General features: G+C 40.4%; 2 protein-coding genes across 2 annotated transcripts in view; both read left to right on the plus strand.

The window, feature by feature from the left end:
- Positions 1-7689, plus strand: part of NUP133 (nucleoporin 133) — a 52739-nt gene extending 45050 nt beyond the window's left edge. The window contains exons 23-26 of the mRNA XM_054987544.1: positions 801-881; positions 3325-3389; positions 6515-6603; positions 6858-7689. Of these exons, the coding sequence (XP_054843519.1) occupies positions 801-881; positions 3325-3389; positions 6515-6603; positions 6858-6994 (372 nt within the window). The 3' untranslated portion in view covers positions 6995-7689. The remainder of the gene's footprint in view (positions 1-800; positions 882-3324; positions 3390-6514; positions 6604-6857) is intronic.
- A 6471-nt stretch (positions 7690-14160) lies between these two features.
- On the plus strand, positions 14161-20255 carry ACTA1 (actin alpha 1, skeletal muscle). The gene is made up of 7 exons (XM_054974759.1): positions 14161-14289; positions 16277-16417; positions 17066-17390; positions 17907-18068; positions 18576-18767; positions 18880-19061; positions 19816-20255. The coding sequence occupies exons 2-7, from the start codon at positions 16289-16291 to the stop codon at positions 19957-19959; spliced, it is 1134 nt and encodes a 377-aa protein (XP_054830734.1). The 5' UTR covers positions 14161-14289; positions 16277-16288; the 3' UTR covers positions 19960-20255.
- Positions 20256-24885: the final 4630 nt, after the last annotated feature.

The following is a 24885-nucleotide window of genomic DNA, read 5'->3' on the forward strand; positions in this document are numbered from 1 at the left end:
TATCTTATTTATCTGGTCCCACATCAAATCCTTTATAGCAGCATGTTTTCTTTCCATCACTTTTATCACTCAGGTGTTTATATGAAATTACAAAACAGTGTGTGAAGGCAAAATCTAGTTGTAATCAAAACAGAAATGCATGTTAGTGTAGAATGCCTTTTAACTGAGTGGAGTGGCAAAAAAGTAGAATAGGAAGAAATGCCACCTAACTGTTTTCCAGGCTTATTGATACAGTCACCATTTGGTTTTAATTGCTTTGGGCTAGTGACTTTATCTTTCAATTAGCAGTTGCAGATGGTGGTATGGCAATAATAACTAAATGTTAATCTTACAACCTAAACTTGAAGGCATGTTTTATGGTGTCTGTTTTATGTTATTCAGTCTGTTCAGAGGCTTTGGTAGATCTTTCTGTTTTAGGGACAGTGTAGATGATTATATGTTTCCACCAATATGCAAGTAAAGCTAATTTCTATAATAGAGTATTTATTTGTGGAACTATGTTCCTAGCACAATAGACTGGGAATGCTACAGCCTTAAATGGTATGCAAAAGTGAAGCCTATCATATAGCAGCCTTACATACAGTACAGTCTTTCCATTGTAATATGGGTGGAATGCATTTCTAAAACCATGACACTCTCTCTTACTATAAAAATGCCTGTTACTGAATCAAGGCACATTTCCCTGAAAAGATCATTTGTGAGAATACAGGATGAACTTCCCAAATGGAGTTCTTCATAAGATCAGTTACACTTCTCTAGAAACTTAAAATAATGTTTGTATATCATTCTTTATACTCCAGTTATACATATGTGATGAGAACAGGAGAGCTAACGAATATGACTTCAAGAAAGCACTTGATCTACTTGAATATATTGATGAGGTATGCGAATGATCAGAAATCAGTGAAACATTTTAAGAAAAATACATTTTATGATCTATGTACAAGAAAATATATACATCAAGTTGTTAGTCTTTTTTGACAGCTAACATGCCCTTGCTATTGCTAGCTGTCATTTTATAGATAGAGGGTAAGACTTTCAGGATAAAAAGAAAAAAAAACAATAGTTGCTGATTAAATCTCAGTGTTCTAGCCACAACATGATTTGTTTTAATAACAACTACAACAACGACAACAACTGCGCTTATATACTGCTCTTCTAGACAGATTAGTGCCCCACCCGGAGCGGTGAACAAGTTAGTGTTATTATTATCCCCACAATACAGCTGGGGAGCTGGGGCTGAGAGGAGTGGCTTACCCAAGGCCACCTACTGAGCTCATGGCAGTAGTGGGATTCAAACCAGTAGAGTGCTGATTCACAGCCAAACCACTTAACCACTCTGCTACAGCAACTCTCTTTTAAGTTGTTTTAAGTTGTTGTATGTGTCTTTTAAAGGTCAATTTTATTTTCAAATAACTAGAATTTTGAATGAAAATGGTTAGTTGGTGCTCCTTCAGAGAAACTTTCGAAATTTCTCTTAAATGCCTGCAGCCATAAACTTCAAATCAATACAAAATTCCTTTTCCTCTCTCTCTCACACCCACATATGTTGGCTGTTATTGCCATAGTAGGGTTGTCAAGTCATGGTGTAGCAGTGAAAGTAGAATCAGTAGTTCCTAGCATTAGCCTATTAGTTCTTAAACCCATGACCTAGCAACCCTTGTGCCTTCGTGGCTCCCTGCCCACTTCCTATCAACAGGCCACATTCCTACTTGGGATCTTATATATAGTTTTTGTTCTGTTCTTCTCTCTCTCCTTGGCTCATCTTTTCACCACCCCTGCCCAATTATTTCCTGAGATGTCTACTTTTCCTGCCTATTTTGACCTGCTTTCTTTAGCCATCCTCATTTTTTTACCTGTCTCCCACCACTTCTGATCTGAAACATATAGAGATTTCTTCAGAACACCCTTTCTGATTATCTCCTTGATTCAATTCCTTGTCTTCTCTGTCATTTTACTTACATTTCATTCTCCACTACCCTTTCTTCAGGATTTATCTGCCTACTCAGGACCTTTCATTCAGCTCACTTACTTCTGACCCCTTCAGATCCTGTGAAGAGCTACTGTAGTTGAAGTCCCTCAGAGTTGATGAACTTAGACTGGAGTAACTAGATAGGATTGCACTACTTGACTCTTTTCTTTCTGGGTCCCAGGATCTCTTCCAATTCCTTAGTCTTCCCTGATTTGAGTTTTTATTCCTAGCCAAACTGATACTTTTCCATTCTCACAGAATTTTAACTACAATCACCAGTTCAACCAGTCAAAATCTCATGCTTCATTGCACAAATACAATACAGGATAGAGACTTTTTAGAAAACTTAAATGTGAGAATCCCCATTTATGTGAACCATGTAACTTCATGTTGCCAGGTGCATAGCATGTCTGAAAATTTTGCTAGATGTCCATTGTTGTTTGCATCTTGTTCTTCCTTATTGAAGATTGCTGTGTCTTTTTTTCTCACTGTCCATCCTTGCCATGACTTTTCCAACCTTGTTTTTCTGTTGGATGTCCCTCTGCAGAGAATAAAATGACTTGTGTCTTGTGTTGAAACACTACTGTGCAGAAATTCATTGCTTGACTACACAGGAATGGAAGGTGTAGTTTTAGTAGTGTTTTTCCACTATTTTCCAAATAGTCTTTCTCCATAGTAAGCTTATGCTTTCATCTAGCCTGATGCTGTTGGTTGCCAACAATCTCCTTCCCACCTCTTCTTTACTGAGTCTTTAATAACAGTTAATCCACCCTATTCCATATTTGATCTGCCCTTAAAGTCCCCCCTTCCAATTACATTAACCCCAAAAATCTTGAGTTCTGTTTGAAGCAAGACTTTTAGCAGTGTCTTGTATGAACTTCCAGTTTCACATGGACACACACACAATGGCATACTTTTTTTATCCATGAGTCTTGGCTCCATCTTCTTTATTCAGAATTTTTCATGTGTTTACTTCCTCTGTTCTTCACTTCCTTCTTTCCCATCATTGTTTGTCTAAAATAGCTGTTGCTTTGTCATCTTTCTCTTTGTCATCTTTTTCTTGGTCTTCCATCATTTGGGTATGTATCTGCTTAAAATATCTTGATGTCCCTTTTGGTAGAGTCATGGAATTTTTCTCCTTTGTTTTTCATTCTGTAGCATTTTTCAAAAACTTGAATTATCTGGGCTCATCTCTAGCCATGTCCTTCTCATCCTCCAGGCCCCATTCTGTATTAATTTCTCCTTGAGAGGGCCTTAAAACTGTTCCCTGCTTTTGATTTTGTAGTTTATAGATTACATTTTTCTTCTGAAATAACAAGCATGCTTAACATTTTTCTCCATTTTAAATCAAGGATGATCAAGTGGATATAAATGATCTGAAACTTAAAATACTTTGCAAAGCTCTTCAGAGAGACAAGTAAGTGAAAAATTACTTAAAACTCGTGTTCAATATTTACTGTTATTAAAATTTCTGATATCTGATTGTATAGTCAAATTATACAAAAACTATACTATTTAGAATAATAGACGGCGTATAATGGCTTAGAGAATAACAAGTGGGGGCATTGCATTTTCTCCTTTCCCATTATTTCTTCTTTCCTTTCTCTAAAAGGCTTATAGCCTCTTTGCTTTTCCTGCTTCCTTTCCACCCTCCAGTCAAACATACCTTTATCTGTCCCATTCTCTTCAGCTTTTCCTTCCCCTGGCAGCTTCTCCTCAGGCCCTGTTGTGTGAGCTTGTGGGGGAGCATCTCACTTTCACATGTATCCCATCCCCACACTATTCCCTCTTTCTTTCCATCTGGCAGCCATCATAACTGCTCCCCGATTCCTGTTTTCTTCTCTCCTTCCCACCAGCCTACCTTTAATCTGTCCTTCCTCTTCAGCTATATTATTTATTTACTTCATTTATATTCCACCTTTCTCCACAATGGGAACCCAAAACAATTTTTTCCTATCCTCCATTTTATTCTTACAACAACCCTGTGAAGTATAACAGCAAGATTCAAGTAGCATCAGATTTGTCTTATAAGATTATTTTGATCTTGGTCTTTAAAGCGCAATTGGAGTTAAATCTTGCTCTTCTACTGTACATCAACATGGCTACCTACCTGAAACCATCTTCCTATGAAGTGGGTTAGGCTTAGAATGTAAGAGAGGCCCAAGGTCACCCACTATGTTCCCTTGGCAGAATGGGGATTGGAACTGAGGTCTCTCATATTCTAGTCTGAAACTCTAACCACTCTACACACTGGCTTTCTTGGGGTAGCTACTGTTGAACAATAGTGATCAGCTAGGCCTGGATGAGTCATGCAAGTCGCATTGTAGCAAGACACCTAGTAATTAATGCTGGTTCTGGCCCCAATGAGTCCCCCCAGAAGGGCCTGAACAGCCCTGGAAAGGGCCCTTCCCCTGCTTTTACAAACAGAAACCACAATGCTATTGTGGTTGCCTTGCAAAAGCCACTGAGGCTTTTGTTTCTTAACAAAAGAAACAGCAAGTACTGTTTTTAGTATTCTAGTTTTAGTACTGTATTTTATTTAAAATATTTGAATCCCTATTTTTCTCCCAATACATTTTAGTACAGGTCTTAATAAAGACTGGGGTCTCAAGAGAGAGTGTATTATCTTCCTGGTAAAAGGACAGAGACTTGAATCAGAGACCTTCAGACTCCATGGCTGATGCTCTTAAACCTGCTACACTGGCAGGGGGTGTTCTCTGTTGCTGTTGAAAAGCAACAGTGGAATTTTTTTTCATGAAATGGATTGCTGACTATAAAATTTTCTTTAAGGCACACTCAAGTATAATCCATTTACTGAACTTTAAACAAAGTTAGTATTATTTGCAACCTCCTCTACGCACTTTCTAGATTTATATTAGATACTGTTAATAAGGACTCCAGAGTTGGACAGATCTTCTGCCCTTCTGTTTGCAGTTCAGAAAATCATTGTCTCCCCACTGGGTCTGCACTAAAAACAAACAAACAGTATTTTTCAGGTTCAGGTATCTGGAAGGCCATAAATATCAGTATTTCCAATATTCAGGTCTTTAGTATTTGGATCCAGGTTTTTTTGTGTGGGGGGGAGGATTCCAAAATTAACCACAACCGTTTACTTGTAGACCACACAAGAGAATTATCGTGATTGAACAGACAGTTGAACTCCCCCTAATGAGTGATGCCAATAGCCTGTGAGAATTGCCTCCCTCCCCCTCCCTTTTCTTTGCCTGGGAAACTTGTGAAGATAAGAAAAACAAGATATTGCAATCTTTGGAATGGCAGACCCGGGTAATCTCAAATATTTCCAGGATTAATTGGGATCCCAATAATGAAGAATCCAGATATGATTGGTATTGAATATACCCCAACATAAGTTATTTTTGGCCATCTTTTTGGACTATATATGCTGAATTGCACACCCCTACTCTCTGTTCTTCCTTTTCTTTATTAAAAACTTCAAAGTTTATCTAATACCATTCTCAAATTACTGAGAAAAAGTCCACATTTAGTACAATCCTAAAAGCACTTTCATGGGAGTTACTCCCATTGCCTTTTTTTAAAGCCAGACATTGTTAGAAATTGATTCTTATTCAAATACTGTATTTAGCATGATGGACCTTTAGGTTAACAAGGGTAATCATGTTCCTGTGAATATCAAGGCTTCTTCAAAATGCAGCATTTGTATTCTTTGACTTACCTGTCCTGTAGAGCAAAATTCACATGCTTCCATGCTTTATAGCTATGTATGGTTCTGAATTCTTAGGTAGCATCTTGAGGTTCATGGGACACCTTAATGGCTTCCTAACATGGTACTAAATTTTCATTTATTCTGTTCACTACTTCTATATCAGCAGGAGTGAATGGAAATCATGGTAGAATCTATCCCTTTTCTCAGCATGCCTAGCAATCCTGTGCATAGTTACTCTGGTTTAAAGCCATTGATTGCACTTTGACCAGGCATCATGATGATGTTGTTATTAACACTATACCAGAGCTCAAGTATGACTCTTTATCTTGCAACAGACACACTCTGGCAGTCTGGGAGTTCAATTAACCTGCTAGCAAGACAATTTGCCATTTACAGATAAAGGTGCACAAAGGCTTGCCAGCATATATAATGTGGTAAATATTAAACCAAAAGCACTAAAAGATGTTTCCCAGTCCTTTGATATCATTGTTGATATTTGACTAGTCTTTCCATCGGATGGGCTCCCTTTTTAGATCTTGAATACTGTTGAAGGACCAGACTAGTGCCAGCATCTCCATGTCTTTTCTCAGCATAGTTTAGAAATGCATCATAATAGTAACTATTTTATATGGATTTTTATAATGTAAAGCTTGCCTTCTAATATCCTTAATGTTGCTATGACATAGCTGAACTTCAGTTATCATTGCTACTAAAGTGTGCAAGCCAGCTACAGATAACTAAGGTAGAAATGTACACACAGGAGAGAGAGCACAGTGGAAATTTTAGTTTAATAACTTGTCAGTTCTCAGGTTTCAAATGAAGCAAACTATGTTATCATGCTTATTTTTGGATTGCAGTTGGTCTAGTTCAGAAGGCAGAGATGATCCAATTGATGCCTCTAAAGACAGCATATTTGTAAAGATACTACAAAAGCTGCTGAAAGAAGGTAAATTGTTTTGTTGTATGGAATGTAACGTATGCCTGTGTTACTAAACAAGCAGGAAAAAATGGCTTTTGCAAGACTGAAGAGGCAAAATTGAAATGAGACTAGATTTGCAAAGGGCAAAAGGAAGTTACCAAATATATTTTAAAAATTAAAACTTACCCAGTTGTATCCCACTTCCAACCAAGATAATCAGAAACATACGTTTCCATAATAATCCAACATACTGGCTAACACCATGTTCTTTCTGTTTATAGGAGTTCAGCTCAGCGAATATCTACCAGAGGTGAAGGATTTGCTGCAAGCCAATGAACTTGGAGATTTAAAATCTAATCCATACTTTGAATTTGTTTTGAAATCAAATTATGAACTTTATGTCTACAGGCAGGCATAAGAGAATTTTGAATTTTAGAAAGAATTAAACAATCACTTTTTAACATTGTTTTGAACTCTTAAAATAAAATATTTACTCTAAATAAAAAAGCGTTAAAGAATTTAGTCTGTCTGTTGGTAGCTAGGTGATATTCCATATTAAAAAAAAGAAAACTTAAGTATAAGAAAGTATAAGTTATTCCACAAGTGAATTTTACAGCATGGTTTGGAGCAGATCTTCTCTCATTGCTTCAATACAGTGCTCTGTTTCTGAAAATAAATACAATTATTCAGGCAGTTTTGCATCTTATCTTGAGTAATATTTTCCACTCCAGTTACAAACACAATACAGATCCACATATGCTTTATATATTAAAATAATGAGACTTTTCCGTTCTCACCACGTATTAATAACGCATGCTACTACAACCTAGGTTATGAGAAAAAGCCTAGAAAGCAGTTCTTCTCCTAATGTCTCTCCTGGAAGGTACTTTACATGACTGTTTCTTCTCTACTTGATATCAGGTAGTGGTGGCTGGGATGGTGGTTATTTGCTGTACAATCCAGAAAATTCTTGAATTCCCAAAGAGCTGATGGGCTAATATAGATCAGCTTAGTTGCTATCTAACAAATGTTACAGGAGACTTTCTATAGGCAGCTAAGCACCCACAGACTGACTGCAAAGCAGCTTGCATCCCCTTACATTTTAGTTTTCTGTCCTGGCTAGATGCCTGCTAACAGAACTTGATCCAACAGCTGAAAAGGTCATAAGTTAAACCAGTTGAAGCGAATCCAATTTCTAGTTTTAAAAGCACAGCTATCATTCCATGGCTTCCCTTATTGCTCTACTAATACGGTTCTAAGAGTAGAGGAGCTGAACATGTTTGGAAGAACAGACTTATCTGGAGATGTTCAAACATAGAAGAAATAATGCGTTAGCACTACTAGAAATAGATTCATAATACTACATAGCAGAGAGTCATTTAATATAACACCATTCTGCATTTTAAAAGATCTGAGCTATATAATAGTAGTAGGAAAATGTTTTAACACTAATACTTTAAACCTTTTTAGGAAGATGTATGTCCTATTAATTATTGTCTTTATGCATTTTGCCTTAGTTTAAAATTTTTGTTTCTAGTAATGATGAGCACTGAAGAGTCTTCAGGAGTTTTTATCAACTTAACACTTTCTTGTGCTATGTAAAGCAATACATCAGTATTAATGATTTCCCCAGAATCAGTTTGGTCGAGTCATTATTTAACTGGGGAATATAATCTGAAGATAACTCAAATAGAATGTGTTGTTACAACTGTATTTGAACTTCAATATTTTGCTTCACAGCCTTTTTTTTGAAACTTATGGTGCTCTTTATTGCCAATCCGAGGCAAGGCAACTGTTTTGCACATGTGTAATATCACAAACCATAAATGTAGCACTAGTGCATATATTCAGGAGTAGGATGCAAGAATTTTAGGTCTTAAAATGTGCAGGATGGAAAAGATTTAATTTTGCAACTGGTTCAAATAGTTATTTCTGGAGATAGGTAACGAGTTTTCCCTGTATGATGATACGTTGAAGTTGACAGCAGGTAGGGTTCCCTTGTCTGAAGAGCCTAACATTTGGATGCAAGGTCATGATGGCTGGTTTTTGGCAAGCGTGGGGCTGATCATGAATGGAATCCTCCTTGCATGAAACCAGCAAAAAGTCATTGTGTCACAAGAGAGCTGGCCATCTGAATGTACTCAGAATTCTTCCCAATAGTCAGATTTACCTTTTAACTCTAGTGAGAGATCACATTAATCCAGGTTTCATGGTCTATTTACACTTCATAAATCTATTAAACTTGAAAAATGGGCAGGGGCATGACATTTTAGCAAATTTCCAGCAAAGACTCACACAAGAACATCTTTTTGGGATAGATGTGTGTCCATGCTAGAAAAGAACACTCCCTTTAGTGGGAGATGCAGGGTTTTTTCTCTTTGCACAAACCATGCAAGTATTCATATGTAGAAGTCAGTTGTGTTTGCAGGAAGCATCTCCGTACGTTACACGGGATAATTTTTTTCTACAGTATTTTCTACTGAGTGAAAATATTCTATGCTAATAATTTAATATCTGTCTAGTTAATTACAAAATGTATGAATACTTTAAAAGAAGAAATGTTGCAGCTTTCAGGTGACACTTCTGAGACCATACTATGATTTAAAGGAACTGGTAAAGGTGTCAAGTTGTTACATTGAGATAGAGTTGAGAAGCTACAGCAATCTCTCCTATGGAGATCAGTTTTACTCTTACTCAGCTCTCATTGCTGGAATTTGACCTGACTTGTCTGTTGTACCAGAGTACTAACTAAATATTGGTTTAGTCCTTCATGCCTATCTTCCTACATTCTAATCCCTCAGAATGTTTACAGGGGAAATGCCACGTGCTTGGAGAGATTTGAAAAACCTTTACAAATGAAATGGAACTTATTAACAAAAATACCATTGCAATGCTGCCAATCATAACATAGCCAAAAAATGTTATATACATGTATTGCCATCCATTCTAGTTCATGTATCATTGTTCAGTTGTGCTTTTTTAAAAAAAAGTTTACACTGTTAAATAGCTTTTTCTCGCAGTTAACACATTTGTATCAGCAAAAAGTATAGTAGCATGCTTTTTATGACTTCCTGAAATTATATGAAGACTGCAAGATTTGCTTTTATGTTAAGTTTATCTCAGTGGCAGAGGTAGATTGTAGTAGCAAAATAAAACGAGCTCAGTGGCATCTTAAAGACTAACAAAAGTTATACCAGATCGTGACTCAGAGCTCATATCTGATACTATGTAATTTTTAGGACTGTTGTATCAATGCAATAAGGTAACTGCACATATGTGAGAAGCAGTTGGACTTCATTAGCAATGTGCTCTGACCTGGATGGTCCTGGCTAGCCTGTTCTTGTCATATCTCTGAAGGTAAGCAAGGTTAGCCCTGGTTAGTACTTGGATGGGAGACCACTGTGGAAGACCCGGTGCCACTACAAAGAGGCAGATAATGGCGAACCGCTTCTGCTCATTTCTTGCCTTGAAATCCCTGTGGGGTTGCCATGGGGGGTGGCAACCCCACTTGATGTGGGGGTAACTTGATGGGACTTTACACATACATGCATAAAGTGGCCAATGTAGCCCTGTATCTCTTTTTATTCAAAATTGTATAGATTTATTCTGTTAGCTTTTAGAGCAACTTGTGTGCTATGACCATGGCTGGAAATGAAAGGAAAAACTACATTAGGCAACATAATCCAGTGTAAACTTGATGGTCTTTGCAAACACATAGGTTTGCAAAGAATGCCACTCATGGGTTGGCTTTGGTTTGGAATCAAAGCCAAGGGAGGGTCTGTGGATCTTCCTCCCTACAAGCTGCAGGCAAAGGTTCTCGTGTACAGTATCTCTTGACGCCTGCACAGAATACTGACACCAGCAGAGAGAAACTTCACTAAATATCTTTATGAAATAACTATTAGAAATGAAACACCAACTTCACAACATTGAGTGCTGTGGATTATGGCACTACAGAGGAGAAAAAACTGAAGACGGTTAATTTTTTTAACATCTAAATAGTTACTAAGATTCATCAATGGGTGTTGTTTTCTCTGCAAGGAATCTTACGTTTCACTAGCGCAGCTGTTCATCAAATCAAAATGCAGATTTACACACAGCAATGTGTCCCTTTGCTTTTTAATACATAAAATGAGACCCAGTTTTCATTCAATTTTAGATGTTTGGGATTTGTGTGTATTTAATGTTTTTAAAAAATGGAGCACATGGAAAACCATGAATTTTTTGTTCATGATTAAAGCTAGTACAATGTGTGGTACACACACAACATACTCATCTTGAAATCTCATGCACTGAATGTATTCATTAGAAGCATCATATATCAACTAGAAATACTCATTTGCAAGTAAGAGGATACTATTGCTTTTGGGGAAATAGCTCTTTTGGTATAAGCTTTCAAGGGTCAGAGCTCTCTTCAAATACTTATACCCTGAAAATCTTGCTGGTCTCTAAGTTGCCATTGGATTCAAATCCTGAATGCAAAGGAGTTAGCCGTGTTAGTCTGTAGTAGCAAAATCAAAAAGAGTCCAGTAGCACCTTTAAGACTAACCAACTTTATTGTAGTATAAGCTTTCGAGAATCACAGTTCTCTTCGTCAGATGCATGGAGGGCAAGAAGAAACTGGTCAGATATATAGGTGGAGAGGGGAGGGAGGAGTAGATGCAAACAGTAGCTTCTGATATGGAGATCAGTTTACTTCTGTTAAGGAAGTCAGTTACTTCTGATACTGAGATATCCATTCATAGTCTCTATTCAATCCCAGCCTGACTGAGTCAAATTTACATATGAATTCCAATTCAGCTTCCCGTTGGTTTCTGTTTTTGAAAGGATTCTGTTGAACTACAGTGACCTTTAAGTCCTTGATGATTGGAGTGTTCTCCTACTGGTTTCTGGATGTTGCCATTTTTAATGTCAGATTTGTGTCCATTTATTATTTTGTGCAGAGATTGGCTGGTTTGTCCAATGTACAGATTTCCTGAATGGAAATCTATCTGTGATCTGAAGAAGGAAGCTCTGACTCACAAAAGCTTATACCCTGAAAACCTTGTTGGTCTCTAAGGCACCACTAGACTCAAATCCTGCTGTGCTACTGCTACTGTTAACAGCTTATGGTATGTATTAAAATGTGGCTAAGGCCATGTGCTTATATACAGCTATTTGTATTCTATGCTCAAATATGGAGTTCAATATTAGATGCAAAGTCAGTATCCTGATAACATCTCAGTTTGGTTGTGGCATTTTAACCAATATTTAATCCGTTGAGGGGCTGTAAAAGAAGTGTTGGGAGTATATATATGAAGAGCTAGTAAAATCTCAAATGTGATGGCTTGGGTGAGGGAACTAAGTTTCAATTGAAATGATGGGGTTCGGTGTCACACTTTTTACAACTTGGTAGTTTAGCAGAAACTTAAGTAAATATGAATGTGGGTGATTCATGCAAGTTAGGACTTTGAAGTTTCTCTTCATCTTGCCTATGAGATTGTTGAAAAGTAAGAGTGTCTGCTAGATTTTCTGAATTCCCAGTGGTTATTGCTTCTTCCTACCATTGGCAGTACATCAGTGTGGACATCTTTAACGAACAATTCAGTCCAGTATCCTTTCTACAGATTAGTGCTATTTCTCATTCAAAAGGGGACTGCTACACTTTGCCTAAATCTGCCATTAAACTCCTCTGTGACCATAACAAGATAGGAATTGCTTGAGATTTTTTTTTTAAGTCAGAGGACTCAAGTAGTATAAATAGCATTAAGTACAGCAAGCCTGTGGTGTATGGTAACTCTCCAGTGCAGTCTGGCAGCTAGCCAGATCCTTGGATATTTATCATCATCTATATATAAAACTGATTTTGCATAGCATTTTAAATCATTGTGTCTATATTTTTCAATTCCCCTTCCCCTGCACCCCGTCTCTCCTGACTTCTTGACCAATCAATACATTGTGTAAAGCTTTCTCATAAAAATGTTACTTTGGAAGTGAATTTTGTACAGCTCCATAATCCTTTACAGGTCCTTTCAAGTAGGTATTTTAAGAAAGGGTCTTGTAGACCAAAATCGGTCATGGTAAATTTGGTAGGATAAAATCCTAGTTCAACCATGGTGATCTAAACTCCATCTCAGTTTCTCAGCCATCCTTCCTCTTATGTAAAATTAAATCGATAGTTACCTCACCCAGTTGAGAAGTTGAATGAGACTGATTGTAAAAAATAGCTGATGTGTGGATGCAACTGCGCTTTCCCATTCAGTCAAGATATTTTTGGATCCTTCACAAAGTTACACTCTTTCATTCTGGATTTAATTAAAAACAATTAACAATATACTCCCATGTATCCTTCTGTAGCAGATTAAGTCTGACAGTCTGTATCAAAACTGATAGTAATAGAACCCAATCTGTATCTACTGTGAGCATTAGGAAAGGACTTTCCCCTCTTCATATATCATATGACAGTTTAGTGAGTGTGAGCCAGCTGAACAAAGTACCAGCAGGATAATATGTGATGCCTTTGGATAATAGCTATTGTGTGCTTTTTCCCTTCATCCTAGACACTTGGAAGCAGACTGCTTTAATTTTGATAACAATTTTCTCTGATGTTTAATAGCATCTCTGTCTTAATTAAACCCAGTTAAACTATCCTGGAAATGCAGTTAGTGACTAGGAATAGTGGTTCTTTTTGAATAACTAGACATTGAAGAGACATTGAATCATCTTTTATCCCAATCTAATTCCAAAGGCATGAGCAGGAAACTAATTCACTAATGAGTTCAGTGGGTCTTCCAAACAGGAGGGTTCATCACTATAGCTTTAAAAAGTGTGATTCTGTGCATTTCTTAAATCAGATTATAATTTATCCAGAAAAAGGATGATCGTACATATGAGCCCTTCAAGCAGAAACGTCCATTGTTTAAAAAAAGATGCGACGGTATGTCCCCTAAACAGTACTATCAATCTGGAACAAAATACGTTAGAATTCATCCGAGTGTGATTTTTGTTTATGCTCCCTAAATCGGATTAGAATTAATCTGGAACGATTGGATTTGTTTAACTGCCGGCCTCCAAACAGCAATCCCTGTGCACCTTTACCTGGAAGTAATTCCCATCGAACGAAGTGGGAATTACTTCTGTGGAAATGTGCATAGGCTCGAGCAGTTAGGCTCCCAAGACCAGGCGCGCTGTTCCGAAGGGGCGGGCGAGCCAGCTCTGGGGGCTACAGCCCAGCCCTAGCGCCGCCTGCTCCGCGCCGCAGGGTCTTCCCTCGCCCTCTCCCCCAGCGGCTTCCTTCCTGCTTGGCGTGGCCGGCCAGGGGGACTCCCCCCCCCCAGCTCCGTCCCTCCACCCGCGCCGGGGGCCTCTCTTTCTCCTTTCCGGGCCTGGCGCTGCGGACAGCAGCCCTCGTGCCCGGGGGTCGGAGGAGGTCCCGACCGGCAGACACTCCTTATACGGCCCGGCCCGTGTTACCTGGGCCCCGGCCAGGCGCTCCTTCTTTGGGCAGCCCCGCGGCTGCGCCAGGGGCCTGGGGGCTCCGGCCGGACCGCCGGGGCTCGCTTGATGCCCAACAGCCAAATATGGAGACATTCCTGAGGGGGCCTTGCCGGACGCGGGCAAGGGAGGGGAGAGGTGGCCGGAGCCTATATAAAAACCTCCAGGCTCCCTCAGGGCACCGAGCCGCAGAGCTGGGAGTAGCAGCAACCGGAGCTGAGAGCCAGGAACCAACCCTAGGTGAGTGAGGCAGGCAAGCAGGCAGGCGGGGACTGGGTCGGAGGGCTGGAGCGCGCTTCGCGAGGAAGAGGAGGAGACCCAAACACTGCCCTGGCCCGGCCGCGGGACCCAACGCGATTCAAGCTACCGAGTAGCCAAGCAGCTGAGGAGTTCCCCGGGCTGCTTCCAATGAGGAAGAGAGCCTGGCAGGGCTGCCCTCAGCCCTCGCTTCTCTTTGCAACTGCTCCTGCAGTTTTCTGGTTATCCTGACAGCGGAGAACGCGGCCTTTGACTGAGTCTAGCCTTCTTGAAAACAAAGCAAAACTGTAAGCAGGGCTTTTTAGTCACGAAGAACGTTTCTTGAGGCTTTGGCTATGGAGCCAGCGAAGAGCCTCCAAGAATCTAACTCGTTGAAAGAGAATGGCAAGTCCTCTTCAGTCTTGGGGGGCAGAGGGGTTTTGCTGCAAGGAGAGGCAGGCTTCGGGCCCTCCCTTTGCTGGGAGTTTGCTGACTTTGGGGCAAACCACTAACCACGTGGAATAGAGCTGTGGATGGAGAAAGCAAAGGGTTAGCACTGCCCTCAAGGCAAATCTTACACGAGCAGATCTGCTCATTGCTATTAATGTGCCGGTTCATTTGGGGTTTTAAGATGAATGGCAGGAGGCTGAGGTGGTTCTGAAGGATCCATCTTTTGCCTCTGTTTTGTTTAACACCTGTACCAGTGAATGTTAACCCTGTATGAGACATGAAGTGTTAAACTGCAAATAAAATTAACTGTTTTATTTGTAGGTTGAGACTTGGTTTTGGGTTATTCCATTTTTGTGTTGCATTTGGCTAACCCTTTACAGCCTCTGTGGTTACACACACACACACACACAAGAGAGGCTCAGCCAGCTGGCAGCCACTGTCACTCCTGCTTGGGTTCTGGGGCAGTCAGCTGTGCAGGGAAAAGAGACCCTTGTCTTCAGGGCGATCCACCTGCTGCACCACTCCCCCCCCTTCACAATTAGCACTGTCTAGAATGCCTGAACCACAGCAGCTGTTTCCAATGCATTCCAAGGAAGCTTGATTTGAAATATTTTCATTGCTTATTACGTTCTATCCCTCCTATCTCTACATTTTTTTTAAAAAAACCTCACTTTTTAAAAGAGCTGCTATTCAGATCCTCGCAAGGCATTTTAATTTTTTTAAAAAAACAGAAACCTATTTTATAATGTGTCCACTTAGTTTTTTTTAAAGAAAAAGGACCAATTTTATCACCTTTCATGCCACACTCAGTAATTTCTGATCACTTTAATCAATATTAAGGTTTGGTGTCACGGCAGGAGGGTTGAAGCCTTTGCTAAATCTCTGACACATAGTTAAGTTGGACAAAGAGACTTCATTCCAGGGATATATGTTTAATATTGATATGTCAATAGGGGGAGGTAGAAGAGGGCAGACTGAAGCATGACTCATTTAAAATGAAGTACATAGATTTACTGGGGGCAGGGGGGGGCAGCAACCTGATACCTACTGACTCTGGAAGCAAGTCCTATTAAAACCAATAGTTTTAAACATGGTTAAGAATAAAGCTGTTAACCTTCTTAAATACTTCAGCTTGCTGTACTAAGGAACCAGCTATTAATCATGTTTTTTAAAAGCCATTTTTGGGGTTTTACATTCAGTATAATAAGCAGGTGAGTTGAGATAAGGAAAGAAATTTGATTCTCGCATGAGCTGCTTTTGTCAGGTTTGCCTGATTGCCTAGTAACAAGACTGTCCTGTCCAAGACATCCATAAAACAGAGGAAACGTGCTAAACTTGTATAGATTAAAATTCTGCTAGTATCCTCTGGCTAAGATATTTTCATGGCTTGGCAACCCATTCAAACTGTCCCCAAGTCTGCATTTCACCAGTCTGTAAGCAGAGGGAAGGCCCCAGGTAGCAGTGAATTAATTCTGCGTGGGTTTTGGTTGCCTCTTGTGAACTCTTTTTTTGTTTTGTTCTGTTTTTTTTGCTTCTACAGAAAGCCGACACCATGTGTGATGAGGATGAAACCACCGCGCTCGTGTGCGACAATGGCTCCGGCCTGGTGAAGGCTGGCTTCGCCGGGGATGATGCTCCCAGGGCTGTGTTCCCCTCCATTGTTGGCCGCCCCCGCCATCAGGTACTTCGCCCCTTCTGTGACAGAGATGCATCTTTTACCTCCAATTTAGGCAGATTTACAGAGAGGTCACACACACACACACACCCTGCTGCTGGAAAGGTGTGGGACTGAGGGATTAATATTCTAGCTAGGTTCCTATTTGTCCCTTCCACTACTCTTGGAATACCTTAGACTAGGGCCTTCTCAAGTACAATCATTACTCTGGGAGTAAGTTTCATGCAATTCAGTGGGATATACTGCTAAATACAGATACTTTGGGCTAAATAAGGAACTTTAATCAAACTGTGACATTTATTATACAGAGTTCTGTGGGGCATGGGGAAATCCCGATAGTAGGTGGCTGTCATAGTATGTTCTGTTTCGCATAAGGAATAAATACACATTACAGTGAGAGCCAGCTGGCCATTCTATCTTGATGGTTATGGTGCTCACCATTTCCCAAGACAAGGCTATAATTTCTGTAGGTCAGTCCCCTAAATGTGTTCAGTGCTGCCTCTGCTAGGTGTTGTTTCCATTACATAGCTTGTACTGTCTGCCTGTTATGAAGGTTAGAGTCTTGATAGAGATAACCTGGTGCTTCTGTGTTTAGCGTAGAGTGACAGCTTTCCACTTTGGAGATCCTGACCCCTTTCCCCACTTCCTTCCTAGGGTGTCATGGTGGGTATGGGTCAAAAAGACTCCTATGTAGGGGATGAAGCTCAGAGCAAAAGAGGTATCCTGACCCTGAAGTACCCCATTGAGCATGGCATCATCACCAACTGGGATGACATGGAGAAGATCTGGCATCACACCTTCTACAATGAACTCCGTGTGGCCCCTGAGGAGCACCCCACCCTGCTCACCGAGGCCCCTCTCAACCCCAAGGCCAACCGTGAAAAGATGACCCAGATCATGTTTGAGACCTTCAACGTCCCTGCCATGTATGTGGCCATCCAGGCTGTGCTGTCCCTCTATGCTTCTGGCCGTACCACTGGTGAGTGACAGTGCTGGAATGGGAGAAGCAGAAAGCAAGAATGTCAAGGGAATCCCATGAATTACTATTCCTTTCAAGCATGAAGAGCTAGCTGCAAATTGACCAGGGAAGGGGTCACCAAATCACAATCGTTGCTTTGTCCAACTCTGGCAAGGAAGATAATTAAAAGACACTAAAGGCATTGCAAACAGTCAGACACTATATCTCCTAGTTGCCTTCAGTGGCACTCTTCTTTCTAGATACTAACAAAAACTTCATCAGCCCACCAAGAGAAAGAGTAACCCAGCAATTGCACGAGTCCTTCTCTGCAAAGCAACATAGGTAACTGCCCACATCACTCATTAGGGAAAGGAAACCCTTGCTCCTAGCACTGCCTGTACGACTGCTGGAAATTTCTTGTAGGTTCATTTAGACATAAAGAAGGTTCATTCCACAGCAACTTGAACTGCAGATGGGTATAAGGGGGGTTTGCTGCCTACATTACTAATTCTCCTGCATATATTTCTTTTTCTGTAGGTATTGTGCTGGATTCCGGTGATGGTGTCACCCACAATGTACCCATCTATGAGGGTTATGCCCTGCCACATGCCATCATGCGTTTGGACCTGGCTGGCCGGGACCTTACTGACTATTTGATGAAGATCCTGACTGAGAGGGGCTACTCTTTTGTCACCACTGGTAAGGAGCAAAACCTCCTCAGCTCAGTGCCACATGGCTTGCACTGCCTTGCCCTTATTTAGGACCATAAATGCCTTTTGTCACTGATTCCCCTGCCCTCTAAAAGGACCTTGGACCCCTGACACTGGCAGGTCTGTTGGAGTAGTTTGTTTTTTTAAGGAAGTTGCCATTTTGGTTTTGCTTAGCAGACATAGTATAAGCCAGTGGCCAATGCATGTGTTGATCATTTCTAAGCTGGGTTGATGCTGCCAGGCTCTGTGAAATAGTAACTTTAAATTCTAGAGGCAGCACATTGTGCTGTTGGCCTCATTCATAAGTAGCACAAGTTGGAATCTCTTGCACATGCTCTCCCCTCTAGTGGCCAATACACACCCTTTCGTAGTTGCACACCATTTGTCCATGCCCATCTTCCTTTTCTGACCTGGTTGGATGCTTTGGTCTTTTTTCCTCTGTGAGAGGAACCTTTCATTGGTAAACTGCTAATTCTTCCTCTTTCCTCTTTGACAGCTGAGCGTGAGATTGTCCGTGACATCAAGGAAAAGCTTTGCTATGTGGCTCTGGACTTCGAGAATGAGATGGCTACTGCTGCCTCCTCCTCCTCCCTGGAAAAGAGCTATGAATTGCCTGATGGGCAGGTCATCACCATTGGCAATGAACGTTTCCGTTGCCCAGAGACCCTTTTCCAGCCATCTTTCATTGGTGGGTAATCGAGGATTCTTCCCAGTCATCTCTCGCTATGAAACACTCTTTATGAATGTTTGGGGGTTGCTACATTCATCTCACTGTTCCCTTATCTTCTCAATGTCACCAGGTATGGAATCTGCTGGCATTCATGAGACAACCTACAACAGCATCATGAAGTGCGATATTGACATCAGGAAGGACCTGTATGCCAACAATGTCATGTCTGGTGGTACCACAATGTACCCTGGTATCGCTGACCGCATGCAGAAGGAGATCACTGCTTTGGCCCCCAGCACAATGAAGATCAAGGTAGGTTTCATTTTATGGATTCCTGATAAAATGACTAGGTATACTGTAAAATTTGGTAAAGGAAGGTACAGTGCAGATAACTGACTTTAGCATTGTATCATAGCAGTTGAAAGCATCTTGATTTATGAACAATGGCAAAGGAGAACAAGGTTCACTAATGTAAAGAATTCTATTATTTGTAAATAATGTATGGAAAATATTGATCCCACTCCAGAAAATGGTAGTTACAGATAATTGTTACTGAAGTCATTAGGAAGGTATTTTCATCTCTGTCCTGGCTTTTATTTTTTATCTTCTTTTGTTTCGTGTATGTGTGCGTATATACACACATCTTTCCTTCCCCTCAATTTTTTTATTCTGTCCTGATTTAGTTTAAAATGTGGATGGATCAATCCCTGTTTGTTTGAGCCATTTAGGTCCAATCCAATCCAAATTATGCTAGCCAATTTACTATTTAATACATCTGGGTGCTATGATCTATTGAGAAACCAGAAGAGTGCTAGATCATACTCAGGGATTAGATCAGATGGCATTCTTTTGCACATTGCACTCCTACAACACTGTGACAATACAAGTCTAGTCCTTTTGCTTATGATAGGTAACCAGTGCTCCAAAAGTGATGCTCCTCCAGCACTGATTAAAAAAGAATACTTAATTTTAGATCTGCTGTTACAAAGTTCTTGCTATCTGTAATTCCTGCCCCACCCCCATATTTTAATTTGCTAATTTAATTGTTTTTTCTTGTCTTTTGCAGATCATTGCTCCACCTGAGCGTAAGTACTCTGTTTGGATTGGTGGCTCCATCCTGGCTTCTCTGTCCACCTTCCAGCAGATGTGGATCACAAAACAGGAATACGATGAAGCCGGCCCATCCATTGTCCACCGTAAATGCTTCTAAACATGTTTACAAAAAAAAAAGGATCACTATTACTTGCTAACCACTCTCAGGATGACGACATTGTGAATTGCAGGCTGTTGAACACCTGCAGTAGCCAGGCTAACTTTCTACTTTGTAACAATGTCTTTGTTACTGTTGCTGCAGATGCCATGTGACACAGAGTGTATGTAAAGTGTACATAAAATTAATTTATTTTACCTCATTTTGTTATTTTTCAAACCATGCCCTGTGGAAGGAAACAAAAAAAAACACTTCAAGAAGCATTAAATCATCAGTCATTCTGTCATGCCCCAACACAGCTGCCTTTGATGTTTTTTATTGCTCTGGGTTTGGCTGGGATGGAATCTTTGAAAACATCTGTTCTGGATTTTTTTCAGGTGACTGTGCTATAGAAAACATGGTGAGGAGGGAGTGCACTTACAGAGAAAGCTATGTGGTCAGAGGTAGTTACTATCACACAGCACTGCAATGCTATTTAAACTGGATTTGAATTTTTAGAATTCCTCACAGTTCTTTCTGAACAACATACGTGAGAGAGTGTACACGTGTTTGAAATATACACAGAATCTATTTTACAGCTGGGTATCCAAGGATAATGATATTCCTGAGGCTACCCAGTGGGTCCACAGCTGGGCAGGGAGGGATTTGAATACATGTGCAAATCTAATATGTTCGCACTGCACTATTCTGACACACAGAACTAATTGGAATTTGAGAATCTTTCTAAACAAGACAAATAGTTTCAGCGATGTTGGTGTTCCTAAGCCCATGATTTTACAAAATGAAAAGTACAACCTCTGCCTTCACAGTCAAGTTATGCAGAGATGCCAGTTTCATAACAACCCTTCATCATCTCACTGAGGAGAAAGTTGCTTAACTCTAGAATTCAAATTCCTTTTTAAGGCTATGAGTAGCCGCCTTCTACTAAGGCCCATGGTTGCTGTGGTGCCTACCAATACCTTTCCTGGCACCAAGTGTTGTGAAACAGAGTAGTGCTAGCTGTGGCTTTTGCCCAGCAGGGCTTCTGATTGGCCATTGGAAGTCTGATTGGCTGTGAAGATTTTTGAAAACATTGTTTTGACAATAGCTGCTACCACAGCACAGCATGCCTGAAGGTAAACTGTGTAAGCAAAAATATTTTTAAACATGTTCATTTTAAAAGATGCTCTATTAAGCAGAGCTTCTGCCTGAAATGTTGAACAGTTGCTATTTGAGTTGTGCATAATATAATTTCCTGACATTTTGTGGTTGGTTATACCTCTTGCAATAGCCATTTTGTGGTTGCATCCACTTCCCTGTGTCAGAATTCCATAGGTGCCCACAGTCTCAAAAAGTTTGGGGAACCTGCTCTAGACTGCTTATTCTGATTGGCAGAAGCGTTCCAGTTCTTAGTAAAAGATCTGTGGAAATCTTGCAAATTGAGCTATTGAGAGTTGAACCTGAAATCTTGTCTATGAAAAACATGTGCTCTGCCCCTTGACTTTAGCCCCTTCTTCAATTACTGGGTGTTGAACCTAGCTGAGCCGAGGGACTAAAATACCCCAGAGGTCAGGTGAGATCAGCCCACTACAAAACGTTTGCTAAGGGATGTCCTATCCCAGCTGTTGTCTTTTGATCACATCATATTCTTCACTGGGTAATCTAAAATTGGAAGGGGACTGAAGATCATTTGTTCCAATTGACTTTGAGTTTTTGATATCCCATGGGCTCTGGGCAACTACAGTATTGTACAATAAGATGCTTCCCTATTGGAAGACTCACATCTAAACTAGACACAAGCTTTTGGATGAACAAAAGGGAACCCTCTTCCTGACCTTGCAGCCTAACTTTCTTTCTGGATAGCAATAGATAATATAAAAATCCTGCTAATCCTTTTCACTCACCCACATTATGGGCATTCCCATCTAGAGTTGCCAACTTTTAAACGGGTTCCTCTAGCTGTCCCTTTAATATGAGTATTATCTGTAAGCAATTAGCAAGTGACGGTATTTAGCTGCCTTCCATGAAACATTTCAACTGCCTAGTCCTATTCATTGAAGCTCTCTTAAAAGGACAGGACATATTTTTCCTATTCAATTAGCAACTTTATTTCCATCTTTCCCTTACCAGGACAAACTTGGGCTCCCCCAACTCACACACACTTTGAATAGCAATTGTCCCCCAACCCAATCTTCTAATAGCCTTCCAAATCACATTCCACACATTCCATTGTGCTGTCTTTGGGTATTTTTAGCAGTACATACTAGGTAAAACACAAGCTGGGAGAGAGGGCTGCGTTTTAACAAGAAACCTGCTTATTCTTCCTCTGCAGGGCTACAAAACCTGCAAAGCTGCCCTTTCCCAAGTCAGACCATAGTCCTCATAGCTCAGTATTGCAGCTCTGTATGACAGTGGCAAAACCAGCACCCTTGGCACAGAACCTGGGGCCTTCTCTCTACTGAGCAACAGCCACTGCATTGGACAGTAGCTGCATTGTGATGGGAGACTCAATAACAACAATCCTGGCAACTTAGCCACAGTATACCAAATGCAGAGAGCAGGTGCAAGCCGCAGATCCTGTGCCAAGGGAAACTTACACAAGGACCTGTTCAGTCATATAAGCCCAGATCATGATGCTTAATTATGAACCAAACTGGCTTTCCAGAATGTCTTACTGGAAAATTGCATACAACAGATGTCCAATGGCATAAAACTGGAAAGGTGATAATTTGGTATGGCTTAATGCATCTGAGCCAAGATGGGGGATATGGATGCTTGGTGAAAAAAATGACAATTTAGATATAGCGGGTGTTTCAGGAACATGGTGGAATAGGGAAAAATCAATGTGCTGCTGTCATCCCTGGGTATAAGCTCTATAGGCAGGACAAGCTGAGGGAGGGGTTGCATTGTATATCAAACTTGGCATAGAATCAAATCAGTTAGAAACACTGAAGGAATGAACTCCTCAACTGAAGCAATATGGATGGAAATATTGGGCCCTAAGGCTACTACCCATCTGATTAAACCCTTGAGGCTGATCTCAAGATGGAAAAGGGAGGTGACTAAAGCAGATAACATGATAATGACTGACTTCAACTATAATAATAAGATAACAACAACAACAACATTCAATTTATATACTGCCCTTCAGGACAACTTAATGCCCACTCAGAGTGGTTTACAAAGTATGTCATAATTATCCCCACAACAATCACCCTGTGAGGTGAGTGGGGCTGAGAGAGCTCTAGATGAGTTGTGACTGACCCAAGGTCATCCAGCTGGCTTCAAGTGAAGGAGTGGGGAATCAAACACCGTTCTCCACATTAGAGTCCTGCGCTCTTAACCACTACACCAAACTACTCTCACATTGACTGGGTAAATATGTACTAAAGTCATGTTGTAGAAATGCATTGGAACAGTTATTTTGGGTCAACCAGAAGAGTAGTGATCTTGAACTTGGTTCTGAGTGCAGCTTTAGAGATGTAGAATTTGTTGCACCAGTTATTAAGTTCAGCATTCATGCCAATGGAAAGTTGCCCCTACAGTTCAAAACAATCACATTTGATTTCAAGAGAGGGAAATTTACCAAAAAGGGAACTAGTTATAAGGAGACAGAAGGGAAACACAAGAGAGGCAATTCTCTAAAGGATGTTTTTGAAGCTATTGAAAACCACACTAAATGAAGCCTAGACAGAATGCATTCCTCAGGTACTGCCCTGGTACTGCCAAGTCTAAAAGGATGTCTGAGTGTTTAGTGACCCAAGTGAAAGAAGTCATAAAAGGCAAAAAGGCTTCTTTGAAACAATGGAAGATCTGCCACAACAAAGTGAACAGAAGGGAGGGCAGGGTCTGGCAAAAGAAGTGGAATTAATAATTAGGCATGCAAAAGGAATTTGAGGAGTGAAGTTGTTAAAAGCTTCAAGACAAACATTCATTTTTTAAAATATCTCCAGAGCAGGAAAAAACCCATAAAAGATGATGGGCCTTTTGGATGATGAAGGAATAAAAGGGTTACTAAAGGAAGATGGGGAGATCACAGAGAAGCTAAATGAACACGTTGCATCTGCTTTTACTGTGAAAAGTAGGCACGTACCCAGGCCATAGCCACTATTTTTAGGACAGGGATCTGAAGAAATTAGTCAAAGTGAGATGACAAGAGATGGTTCCAGACCTACTAGAACTATCTGGGGAAATTAAGAACCAGTAAATCTCCTAGTTCTGATGATGTACATCCAAGGGTTCTTAGAGAACTCAAATGCAAAATTGTTCTTCTAGTAACCAGAATAAGCAGCGTCACTAAAAATCAGCCACTGTACCAGAAAACTGGAGACTAGCAAATGTTACATTTTTAAATGATTTTTAAAAAGGGGTCCAGAAAGGAATCAGAGAATTAAAGGCCATTAGCCTAATATCTGCCCCTGACAAATTATTAGAAATTGCAACCAAAATTTATTAGGCATCTAGAGGAACAAAGCTTGCTGAGGGAAAATCAGCATGACTTCTGCAAAGGAAAGTCCTCCCTCACAAACCTGTTGGTGCAACATGTAGATAATTGTGACCCAGTAGACTTGGAATATACTTGGAATTTCAAAAGTCTTTTGATGAGGTACCTCATTAAAGGCCCCTGAGTAAGCTTAGCAATCATGAGATATAAGGGCTGGTCCTTGTATGGATTAAAAATTGGTTTATTGATAGGAAGCAAATAGTAGGAATAAATGGACAATTCTCACACTGGAGGGAAGTCAGCAGTGAGGTCCCACAAGGATCTGTATTGGGGCCGGTGCTATTTAATTTGTTAATAAATTATCCAGAAATGTGGTAGATCAAGAAGGGTAGCCACGTTAGTCGGTCTGTAGCAGGGGAAAAGAGCAAGAGTCCAGTAGCACCTATAAGACCGACAAAATTTGTGGTAGGGTATGAGCTTTCGTGAGTCACAGCTTACTTCTT

This window comes from Eublepharis macularius, chromosome 1 (assembly GCF_028583425.1).
Source record: "Eublepharis macularius isolate TG4126 chromosome 1, MPM_Emac_v1.0, whole genome shotgun sequence".
In the NCBI taxonomy this organism is placed as follows: Eukaryota; Metazoa; Chordata; class Lepidosauria; order Squamata; family Eublepharidae; genus Eublepharis; species Eublepharis macularius.

What these genes read in the sequence shown, in the direction of transcription:
- ACTA1 (XM_054974759.1), top strand. Translation starts at nt 16,289, where the DNA reads ATGTGTGATGAGGATGAAACCACCGCGCTCGTGTGCGACAATGGCTCC. An exon ending in TGCTTCTGGCCGTACCACTG is followed by an intron (nt 17,391 to 17,906) that starts GTGAGTGACAGT and finishes CTTTTTCTGTAG; the next exon opens with GTATTGTGCTGGATTCCGGT. An exon ending in CTACTCTTTTGTCACCACTG is followed by an intron (nt 18,069 to 18,575) that starts GTAAGGAGCAAA and finishes CCTCTTTGACAG; the next exon opens with CTGAGCGTGAGATTGTCCGT.